At 49.1% G+C, this 11,613-nt stretch overlaps 2 protein-coding genes across 3 annotated transcripts in view; one reads left to right on the plus strand and one right to left on the minus strand.

Moving 5' to 3' along the window:
• The window catches only part of LOC115498770 (protein HIRA), a 92,427-nt gene extending 86,503 nt beyond the window's left edge, over window positions 1-5,924 (minus strand). The window contains exon 1 of one of the 2 annotated variants that reach the window (XM_030292408.1): window positions 5,791-5,924. In XM_030292408.1, coding sequence (XP_030148268.1) covers window positions 5,791-5,827 — 37 coding nt within the window. In that variant the 5' untranslated portion in view covers window positions 5,828-5,924. The remainder of the gene's footprint in view (window positions 1-5,790) is intronic. The other variant, XM_030292410.2, reaches the window with a different exon arrangement.
• Window positions 5,925-6,266: 342 nt separating this feature from the next.
• Window positions 6,267-10,206, plus strand: MRPL40 (mitochondrial ribosomal protein L40). Its single transcript, XM_030292415.1, has 4 exons — window positions 6,267-6,992; window positions 7,320-7,403; window positions 8,354-8,512; window positions 9,813-10,206. The coding sequence occupies exons 1-4, from the start codon at window positions 6,940-6,942 to the stop codon at window positions 10,135-10,137; spliced, it is 621 nt and encodes a 206-aa protein (XP_030148275.1). The 5' UTR covers window positions 6,267-6,939; the 3' UTR covers window positions 10,138-10,206.
• Window positions 10,207-11,613: the final 1,407 nt, after the last annotated feature.

An 11,613-nucleotide genomic window follows, 5' to 3' on the forward strand; every position in this document is an offset into this window, starting at 1 on the left:
CTCCTCCCTCTCCCTGTCTGCTTAGACAGGACGCTCCCAGCAGATAGCCCTTCTAGTCTCACTGGCTAAATGCATCACATGCTGCTCCTCAAAAGATCCTGCTGTGCTGCTTGGTTCACTGTTACATTGCCAGCACTTAGCCCCTGGCACACAATCTGTACTCATTATTTGTTGAATGGATGAATTCACTGAGTGCCTCTCTTGTGCAGGACCTTCTGATGGATGATGCAGCAGACCTGGAGACCACTCCTATGAAGGTCTTTTCCTGGCCTTCAAATGGGGCTTGCTGCCTCTTGTTTGTCTCTCATTATAGTAGCTCTAGCCAGGGCAGCCTCCCTGTGATTTGGTCTATCCTAGGTTAGTTAATGCATCAAAACAGGTATGGCTTTCAAAAGCAGCAAGGTTTGACCCAAATGGGTTTTCTTTAAGCCAGAGGTGTTCTGAACCACTTGCTATCTGTTTGTTTCATCTACTCCCTTTCATAAAATGCTCTCAATCTTCCCCAGGCTTTTCCTTCTGACACTTCCACAGCAGCAGTGCCTTTTCCACCACCACAATCCAACCCCATCAAGGCTCACCCACAAACAAGGCCCTTGTCCCCAGCACTATTGTGGCTCACTTGTGTAGCTCCTGGTTTCCACCTGCATCGTAGAATGTAGTCTGTACGTCCTTCTCTCCCACCTACTACACAGCCTTCCATATATAGGGGTAGCCTTATTTACCTCTGATCACCAACTTCTCTCCAGAATGGCTCAAAGTTTCATCCATAAATAAGTGAAAGATCCACATGTATATTATCTAAGTTAAAATCTCACCCAGTTTTCTTCTGAATCTTCTTCAAATGTATTCTGGTTCTTTTTTTAAATCAACCTACTGTCTTCAGGCATAACTCAATGAGTTATGGAGAGAGCTTGGGTTTCCTGAGCCTTGATAGGTAGCAGGTGAGACAGGTGTTATTGGCTTCATTTAACAAGTGAGGAAATGAAATTAAAAGAACCTCTGTAACACATATTTGGTGAGCAGCAGAGCACAGAGATTCAAGAACAAGACTATCTGACTCCAAAATAAAAGATAAAATTCTCGTCTTCACGAAACTTATAATCTAGTTGGAACCATGAGACAAATACATAAAAATACAAATAACAATAAAAATGTTCTATCTAGGGGTGCCTGGGTAACTCAGCTGGTTGAGTGACTAACTCCTGATTTTGGCTTAGGTCACGATCCCAGGGTCATGGGATCGAACACTGCATCAGGCTCCGTGCTGAGCATGGAGCCTGCTTAAGATTCTCTCTCTCTCCTCCCTTCTGCCCTTCTCCCCCACTTGCGTGCTCTCTCTCATATTTAAAAAAACAAAACAAAACAAAGTTCTTATGTAGAGCAGGGTTTCTCAATCTCAGCACCACTAACATTTTGGGCGAGATGGTTCTTTACTATGGGGGAATGTCCTGCATGCTGTAGGGTGTTCAGCAGCAGTCCCACCCTCTACCTACTAGATGCCAGTAGCACCCCCACTTCAGTTGTAAAAACCAAAAGTGTTTCCAGACATTGGCCTGTTTGAGAACCCCTGACATAAACAAACTGCAAAGCTTATCTTAACGACCACTGCAATCATAAAATATCACCATTAGGGTCCCTCCCAGGCTATCCTCAGAGATAAGTCTGCAGTGACCCTCTAGCAACCACGCAGGGCCTTTCCACACCCGCTGCTGACTTCATTACTGTACTATCCTGCTTGCATTTCTCCTTCAAGCTGACTTATTTATTTTCACCCAGATGCAGTATATGTCTCAGGAAGATGTCTTGAAATCCCTTCTGAAAGGACATAGGGTAGGGGGAAAAATAATCCAATTAAAGGGCAGAAGCAAAAACATACACCATAAAGCAATGTGATTAACTGACAAATTATCCCAGTGTTGAAAATTTGCCAAATGCCTTTTTACAACAATGCCATCAAAGTGTGAGCCAGAGGCCAAGGGAGGACAAGAGTTCTTTCAGTCTGGCCCTTCTGGTTAGAATGGGCTTCCCTGAAGAGCTGAGCATGAACACTATCTGCTCAGGGGTGAAAAATTCCAGAAACTCTCAGGAACAAAGGTCCAGGGATGGGAAGAACCATGAATTTCTTTTTTTTCTTTTTAAGTTTATTTATTTATTTTGAGAGAGAGAAAGCATGCACATGTGGAGGGAGGGGCAGAGACAGAGGGAGAGAAAGAATCCCAAGCAGATTCCATGCTGTCTGTGCAGAGCCAGACCCAGGGCTCAATGCCACGAACCATGAGATCACGACCTGAGCCAAGATCAAAAGCGGATGCTTAACTGACTGAGCCATCCAGGTACCCCAAGAACCATGAATTTCCATGAAATTTTCTAAAATACAAACTAACCTAACTTATAAATGAACCTTATTCTGGCCAAGCCTAAAATAAAATTAAATATATATGGAATACAATATCCAAGAACACAGAGTAAAACGGGTATAAACAGTGGCTGGTACATAACTCCTATGTAAGTAATAAATATTATTAGCTTTTATTATATATCTTAATTTAAGACACTCTTTCATATTTGAGTACAGGGTGAAATAACAGGAACAAATCTTTACATTTCCTCAACTTTACCAAGGCCTAGAAGTGGAGTCACAAGCCTAAGTATTTACAGGTAATAAATGATGGCATCTTGAATCCAGTCTGATTCCATGTTCAAGGCTCATTTCACTGTGATATGACACACCTCAAGATTTATTAATTTACTGGTCACTTTAAAGCAGTGATTCTCAACTGGGGGTGATTCTGGCCACCAGGGGATACCGGCAATGTCTGGAGACATTTTTGGTTGTCACAATTGAGTGTGTGTGTTTGGGGGTGGGGGTGGTACTGGTATCCGATGGATTGAGGCCAGGGATGTTAACATCCTACAACACACAGTATGGTCCTCACAACAATTATGTGACCCAAAGTGTCAATAGTGCTGAGGTTGAGAAACCTAGCTTAGAGGAAAGGTCTTACCAATATTATTAACCAGGAAGATGGAGACCAAAAGAATGCTTACACGCCAACAGATATTTCTTCCTTTGCCTTTAACCTGCTCTATTCTAGCTGTCCTCTCCACCATGTGTGAATGGATTCTGCCCCCACAGGTAATATGCTGGGCTCTCTGCTCCTTCCCTCTTTGGACTCTCAGACACCAGGGGCGCCTGGGTGGCGCAGTCGGTTAAGCATCTGACTTCAGCCAGGTCACGATCTCGCGGTCCGTGAGTTCGAGCCCCTCATCGGGCTCTGGGCTGATGGCTCAGAGCCTGGAGCCTGTTTCCGATTCTGTGTCTCCCTCTCTCTCTGCCCCTCCCCTGTTCACGCTCTGTCTCTCTCTGTCCCAAAAATAAATAAAAACGTTGGACTCTCAGACACCAGAAAAAGTATGTTCAAGCCACAGAACTGGTCAGGAGACATGAATGCAGCATCAGGAAGGCAGAAAGTGCAAGGATGCACTCTCCAAAGCACCACGGTCTTTTGGGTTTGTTAATCCAAAGTAAGTGTGATTTTCCTGGCCACTAGCCACAACTCTGGCTTCTGGCTAAGCAGCCCCTGTTCCCTGCAGCAACTACTATTCACCAGTCTTTAAAAGACTGCTCAGTAGTGATCTAGATCACTATCATGTCCTTCAGATAGTGGTAATCTACCCTGACAGTCCTTCTGAACACTTGAAGAGACACAGGTTGATTTCAGGATATTTTAAAAGAAAGTTATATCCTATCCCACCAGTCTTAATTTATTATTGTCTCTTAGATTTCGAAAGCACTTTATATTCTACCTTTTTTTGTGTCTACCTTTTGTGTCTACCTTTGCTACCAAAGATCACATTTGTACTGTGAAGAAAGCAGAGCAGATATCATCCTGTTCTATTCTAGGACCATGGAGAGAGAGAGACTATAGCAACAAGAGGCCAGAGCCCACTGTTCTGCCCACTCTGCCAGGCTGGGATGTTTGGCTGCTGGCCTGGTTGCAGACTCTCTCTCATTTGTACCTAATCGCTTAAGCATCTTGACATACTTATGCTTACATAGCATAAAACTTGTGTCTTACAAAGGAGTTTATCACAAAGTTAGAAATTATATGGCAAGAAGTAAAAGAGACTGAAGAGGGGTAGACCATACACAAAAATTGATCTAGACAAAGCGTTTTAAAATAAAAATTCCTTCAGATCTTCACTTACACAGCAAACTAGTTCATAACAAAATGTTTCCTTTCCTGACTCACAAGCACCATAATTTATAATTAACGAACATTTGCCCAATTCTCCAGGGAAAGATCTACATGCTACACATCAGGAAATGCTCTTGGAGATCAGCACAGGAGAAATGAAACTCAAGTTCACCACTTTTGCTTTCATGCACAGTAAACCTAATTGTGTCTTTGTAAATTATGGAAACCTCAGCATACCTCTTGTACCCAATATTTACCACATACCCTTTGTGTGGGAGGTACTGCTGAGTTTAGCAGGGAATATAGAATGAGGCCCTGCCCTGGGGCAGGGGCTGGGGCTGGGGCTGGGGCTGGAGGGTGAGTAATATGAAACGTAAACCCACAGGGACAGGGCACATCAATGGAATACAACAGGAGAAATGGGAACAACAACAAAAAAGGTGACCTCATCGGGACACTGAAAAATGAGAAAGATGTCACACAAGAAGATGGAAGGAAAGAGCACTTCTGACTGTAAGGACATACAGTTTCAGTTCAGTTCAGTTGCAATAGTAGAAAACATCCTGGGATTAAGTTCAAAACTAAAAAGCTACACATGTATAAAAAAGGGGCTTCTACTTGCTCTCAAAGAAAACACTAGCTCCCTCTAGTCACATTGCAAAGTAGAAATGAGGAACAACACAGAATCAGGGTGACCCTTTTCCTGTCAGCAGAGACAGCCTGGAATCAGGGCTTCAGGCCTTAGGCTGGAGAAGTGCTCCCTGGGCTTCAGTGCTATCAGCAGGGAGGTTGGGGAGGGGGGTGGCTCTTTCTCCTCACCTCCCTGGGGAGCAAAGGCCAATTCCTGCAGCAGTTGTGCCAATCAAGTACAACTATGACAAACTGTGCTACCAGTTTTGGGTGCTTATCTGTACACAACCAGAGGATTGAAAGAGTCTGTTCCCCAAGGGTGTGCTCTGGAGCCACTGCCACAGGGCTAAGGAAAGCCCTCTCCTAGATCACCACTCGCCTTATGAGCTCCAACCCAAGTCACCCTGATGTCTCCGTACAGAACAAACGTGGTTCGTTCAGCTGTGGGACCTTGGGGCCCGAGCCACAGTCCCCCAAATGGGGGCACTGTCACCAGATCCTGGCAGTAACAGCCCCTTCACCAGGGCAGAGATACGCATATTTCAGGTGTTCACCCTGCCACTGAAAGGCCACAAGGGGGACTGGACCCCAGTTTCAGACACTGGACCATTTGAGCACATCCTGGCTGATGCAGACGAGTGGCAGGAGCTGGCTGGCGCCCAGGGCCGCTCCCCGGAGGCAGGCCGCGGCTCCTCCACGGACCACGGGTGGGCGACCGAGGGCTCAGTGTAAGTGCCAGGGGTGAAGGCGGATTCGCTGAGGGCAAGCAGAGCACGTGCCCGAGCTCGCCGGCTTCCCCGTGCCGAGGACAAAGTCCGCTCTCGCCAACCCCGCGGTTTGGGTACCGGGCACCGGGCGCGTCGGGGGGCGAGGCGGGCACGGCCTGTGCGCGGCTCTGACCCTAGTCTAGACCCCGACCCCACTCCAGGCTCGGCCTTCCGCGACCACTGCGCGCACTCACCATTGTGGTTGACCCAGGTCGGCTTCAGGAGCTTCATTGTTCGGCCGCCGCCGCCGCTGGGCTGAGGCGAGAGCCGTGTCCCTCAGCGCGCCCGGGCCATGGAGCCACCGCTGCTGCTTCCTCCCGCGCCGCCCTCCGGCCGCCGCCCGCCCAGCGCCCTCAGCGCCGCCGCGCCATCGCCGGCCCGCGCCCCCCTCCGCCGCCACAGCCGCCCCCAGCGCTCGGCCGCCGCCGCCGCCGCCACAGCCGCATCCCCTGCGCCGCTCCTCCTCCGGCGGCTCCCGGGCAACGCCGGAAGTCACGGCGCGCACCTGCCAAATCGCCCCGGCGGGAAACCGCTCCCTGCGCAGACGGGGCCGCCAGGCTCCTTCTTGGGTAGGGGCAAAGCAGGCTGGCTGCGCTTGGGGACCGCCCTGGCGCGGCTGCCGCCGAGGGGGTCGGCTGGGAGTGCGGCGGGCGAACAGGGCCTCGAGTTGCAGCCCGGGCCGCCGGAGTCGGGAGGGGTCAGGATGGCGTGAACGGCCTCTCTCCAGCTCTCTACCTCGCTGGTTCCGAGTCCGACTAATTAGCTAGCTTCCGTCATTCATCAACACGCGTTTATTGGGCATCTCGAAAGCGCCAGGCCACGTGCCAGAGCCGGGATGTTGTTGCCGGCAGGGGCCGCAGCCCCGGGCTCAGACGAAAACGGGGGAACGAACTAGTCCCGGGAAGGGTCAGGGGGATGCCGAGACGAACGCGTTTATGGGAGATCGGGGCCGTTTTCACAGACGGGGGCACTTGGACCCATAAGGACGCCCTCTCGGCCACTCCGGCTGCACTGTGGGGTCTTGGCCCTCACAGGGGCGCAGGCCGACTAATTAGGGGAGCCACTGGCGGGGTCGTGCCCTCAGCCGGGGAAGGCTCTCAGCCGCAAACATAGGCGGAAAGGAAGACGTCACGCGAGGCGCTAAGCGCTCAGAGCTTGCCCGCGCGCCGTCGGGACGTGCGGGGCGGGGCCACGTCGGGGGCGGGCCAGGTGCAATCCAGCCCTCCTCAGCCGGAACGCGGGAACGCGGAGCCACGGGAAGGCCGGACCTTTGCGCGGCGCACCGCGGGACGGACAGCCAAGGGTGTGCGCCCGGAAGCAGCCGGTCGGCTGCCAGAGGGGCCATGGCTGTAGCAGCGCTGAGAGTTTCCGCCCGCGCTCTGCGCTCGGGGAGCTGGTGAGTGCGGACCTCAGCAGTGTCTCGGGCGGGTGCCTCGCCTGCGCTCCCTCCCTGACCACTCTTGACCACTTTATCTTCGGGAGGAGCTAGCTGATGGCGCCTCTTCCTGTGGTTGGAAAACCAAGGACCCTGGCGAGCAGGGACCCTGCCCAAGTGCTCTCTAGTGTGAACGGGGGGGGGGGGGGGGGGGGTTTAAGTCTCCCACATTGACCTCGTCGTCACATCCAATAGTTACAAGGGCCCCAGATTTTGAGTATCATAATTTTTTCCCTTTTTTCTGTTCAGTGGGGAGAATCAGACATTTATATATCCTATCTCTTTCAGGCTTCTGGGAACTTGGCAGACACAGATTAGAGACACCCACCAGCGAGCTTCATTATTTTCCTTCTGGGAACTCATTCCCATGAGGTAAACTACCGTGGGCCTGACCTCTTTGGGGGTGTCAGCGGGAGACTGATGTGCATATGAACAGAAGAAAGCAAGAGACCACTGGACATTGTTTGCAAAATTAATTTCCTGCAAATTTTCTCAGTAAAATTTTGGCAGATGCTTTTCTGTCTTTCAGCATTCTATATGTGGAACACTGCTGTCTGTAAACACAAAACAAAAATTTAACTTAAAAGTGGTTTAAATAAAAATTAGTTTTAGAGGGATTCTTGTATGTTTTAAAGGACACAGCATAGACTTGTTTCTCCATGGGCCTTCCATTTCTGGTTCCCTGGAGAGGTGGGGAGAGGCATGAGGACTAGATTTCCCACCTAGGAGTCCGGATACTTTCTAGGGACTTGATTCACAAAGCTCAGTCTTGATGCTAGAGAATTTAATTTTTAGTAGTATATTATCACCAGAGGATATATGTTCTCAGGAGTACATCAGACTTTTGTCAATGCTTTAGGATGGGGAAATTTGTTAAGAAATCCTGAAAAGTAAATAGGGATACGCCAGTCACTTTTATTATACTTAGTCTTACTAAAATCACTTCTAATAAAAAATCACAAATCCATTTATAACGTGGATTTATAATGATTTTCTAATTCATCCGTTTAGTATTTTCAGTTTCCATTGCAACCCCAAGGCACACCTGAACCCAACACTAAAGATGAGTACTTTTAATTTATATTCTGATGCCATATGAAGTTTTTCTAGCCCTTCCTGGCTTAACAGTACCCACAGTTCTCACAAGGATCCTGGATTGGAGGCCATCTCCCTTACACACTCCACTGGTGAGGTTAGACCCCTGCATAGTTCCTTCCCCAGTGGAGAGCTCAGTATAAGTTCAGGGCACTTCACCTAGTGCCATGTCTCAGCATGTTCCTGAGCCTGAAGAGGAAAATGTCTAATGTTTGCTTTTCCATTAGAGCGGAACCTCTGAGAAAGAAGAAAAAGGTAGATCCTAAAAAAGACCAAGCAGCAAAGGACCGTTTGAAAAAGAGAATCAGACGACTGGAGAAAGCTAGCCAGGAGCTAATCCCCATTGAAGATTTTATAACACCTGTGAAGCTCTTGGATAAAGCAAGGTAAGGGTCCTCTAGGGTTGAGGTTCTCAGGACAAAAAAAGAGTTCCATCATCTTTGGCTAGTTTTGTCTGCATTTCATGCCTGTGACAGGAAGGGGTGAGTGGGTGTGGGGTGACTAGGTCCTGGTCTGAGTCCTTTTCTCCTTGACTGTCTTGTGGGAGTTGGCAAAAGCATTCTTTTTTACTTTTTTAAATATTTATTTTCTTTTTTTTTTTTTTTCAACGTTTATTTATTTTTGGGACAGAGAGAGACAGAGCATGAACGGGGGAGGGGCAGAGAGAGAGGGAGACACAATCGGAAACAGGCTCCAGGCTCTGAGCCATCAGCCCAGAGCCCGACGCGGGGCTCGAACTCACAGACCGCGAGATCGTGACCTGGCTGAAGTCGGACGCTTAACCGACTGCGCCACCCAGGCACCCCTAAATATTTATTTTCAAGAGAGCGAGCAAGCACAAAAGCCGGGGGGGGGGGGGGTGGACACACAGAGGATCCAAGCAGCTCTGTGCTGACAGGAGAGAGCCTGATGCAGGGCTTGAACTGGCAAACCACGAGATCATGACCTGAGCTGAAGTCAGACACCCAGCCAACTAAGCCACACAGGCACCTCAGTTGGCAAAAGCATTCTTTGGTGGTGCTCTTGAATGGCTGAAATGGGAAAGAAACTCGGAATAACTGTTTGATAAGCCAGTTCATATTGTTGCTTTCTTGCAAGAGGAGTTTTAGCTATATGACTGATGACTTGGGTCTTGGGTCTGCAGCCCTTGCCCCATGTTGATGGTAGAAAACACTTAGCCTCAAGCTTTATGATACAAATGCTCATAGTTGGCATGTGTTGTGTGTAGGCTTGTTGTGTGCTGCCTTGTAAAAAGTGTACCATTTATAAAGTAGCACTTTGCCATACCTACGGGACATGGCACGTGCTTTTTTGGTACTCTAGTGGGCTGATCTGGGCTCTTGACTCCCTGGGATTTGGGTGTCCATTTTCATAACACCACTTCACTGAAAAGTCACCTCTCCCCAAAGGTAGTCTCAGCCTGGGGCAGAGGAAGTGCTACCAATTTTCTTAGAGCATCGCTGTTTCTTGCGTCCACATAAAGCAAATAGCACTGGCTTCCAGCGTCAGTTACAGCTGTTACACCGACATTCCATTCTTTATTTTGTCCCTAACTTCCATGTTTTTCTCAAAGTCTCATCTGTTTCTGGCAGTGGGGAGGGCTGGGTCATATGCAGTCACCCAGACTGCCTGGCCAGTGACACTGGTGATCCCCAACTTCACACCTTTGGATTTGTGTGTTCCCAGACAGCGGCCTCACATGGAGCTTCCTTTTGAGGAGAGTGAGCGGAGAGCTCTGCTTCTGAAGAAGTGGTCCCTGTATAAGCATCGAGAGCATGAGATGGAGAGAGATGCCATCAAGTCCATGCTTGAGGCCCAACAGGAAGCTCTGCAGGAGCTGCAACTCCTGTCCCCAGAGCTACATGCGGAGGCCATCAAGCGGGACCCCAATTTGTTCCCCTTTGAAAAAGAAGGGCCAGATTACACGCCACCAGTCTCCAACTATCAGCCCCCTGAAGGCAGGTACCATGACATCACCAAGGTGTATACACAGGTGGAGTTTAAGAGGTAGAGCTGCAGGCTGCCTTTAGAGCCAGAACAGGACTCAAGCACGTTGTGAATAAATGTTTAATCAAGTGTCTGTTTTATGTTAGAGTCAAAATTAATTCACCTGAGAATGGATGGGGGTGAGAGATGCTACCCTTCCTTGTCTGGTATTGGGGAATGAATGGCCAAGACTTTGAGTAAAAAGATTCCAATCCTGTGGGGCAGACACCACCAGCAAGAGGCACAAAGTACCTCAAGGAGAAATGAAGGATATGCAGGTTTTGTACTGTGTATCGCACGCCTGTGCAGACAGGCAGAACCTTCTCGTTGGGGCAGATGGAGCACTTGGGTTTCCTCGTATCTTTGGCAGGGCCAGCTTTGGGTTTTAGGCTGGGAAGGGAGGCTGAAGAGACTGGAGCAAGCCTGGGACACACTAAAGTTGCTGTGTCCCCTAGGAGCACATGGCACCCCTCTTATTCAAGTGCTGTTAGTCTAGAACAGTGAACATATTAATGTGCTGGGGCTGCCAGAACAAAGTACCCTAAACCAAGAGGCTTTGAACAACAGTTGTTCTGGAGGCCAGAACTCTCAAGATCAAAGGGGTTGGCAGCATTGGTTTCTCCTGAAACCTCTCTCCTTTAGTTTGCAGAGCTGCCTTCTCAGTGTCCTCACAGGGTCATCATCCTTCTGTGCCTCTCTTAATAAGGATACCAGTCAAATTGGATTACAGCCTACTTTAATGATCGCATTTTAAGTTAATTACCTCTTTCAGCATCTTATCTATAAAGTCCCATTCAGACATACTTGGAGTTAAAGCTTAAACATAGGAATGGGGCGGGGGGCACAATTCAGGCCATAAATAGTGAAGGTCAAGTGAACAAATAGAGCCTGCTAGCCACCTCAGAAAAGCTTTGGGTTCTTCACTACCTTAGTGCTGATAAACTGGGGAAACAATTGAGTAAGACTTCAGGTTTTCCTAGTGTGTGGTTCACTTCTGGTTTACTTAGATAAATGTTTTTACCGGAGAAAAACCTGCCTAAGGATTCTAAGTTCTTTGGCTCTACCTATGACCCAGTCACCGAATCCAGCCACTTTTCACCTCATTGCTACCTCTGAGGTCCACGCCATTGCCAACTTTTGCCTGTTCCACTGCAGCAGCCAACTCATCTCTCCATGTGGGCATTCCCCTTGCCCCTGCCAAGCTCCTCTGCAAGGCAACCAGAGGGCTCTGTGAAGCACAAGCCAGGTCAGCCATTTGGCTCCTGACCACCCTGATTACACCTTACAGCCCCCCATCCACCTTCCCCTGGTCTGCACATGGCACTTACTTATTCCTTGTGGCCTGTGTGCCCCTTTCTCTACAAGGCTCAAGCCTCTTAATCCAAGTCTGGGCTCCGATGTTGCCTTCCCCACCTCCCTGCCCACTGCAGGTGCTTTGCAGTAGTGCTTTTCGAACAGTTTTCATCCATTAGGTTATATAATCAATTCATGGGGTCATGGC

The sequence above is a fragment of the Lynx canadensis genome, chromosome D3 (assembly GCF_007474595.2).
Source record: "Lynx canadensis isolate LIC74 chromosome D3, mLynCan4.pri.v2, whole genome shotgun sequence".
Taxonomy (NCBI): Eukaryota; Metazoa; Chordata; class Mammalia; order Carnivora; family Felidae; genus Lynx; species Lynx canadensis.

Bases quoted from the DNA above. Each gene is read 5' to 3' on its own strand.
- MRPL40 (XM_030292415.1), top strand. From the start codon at position 6,940: ATGGCTGTAGCAGCGCTGAGAGTTTCCGCCCGCGCTCTGCGCTCGGGG. The intron at 7,404-8,353 runs GTAAACTACCGT...CTTTTCCATTAG, and splicing joins TGGGAACTCATTCCCATGAG to AGCGGAACCTCTGAGAAAGA. The intron at 8,513-9,812 runs GTAAGGGTCCTC...GTGTGTTCCCAG, and splicing joins AAGCTCTTGGATAAAGCAAG to ACAGCGGCCTCACATGGAGC.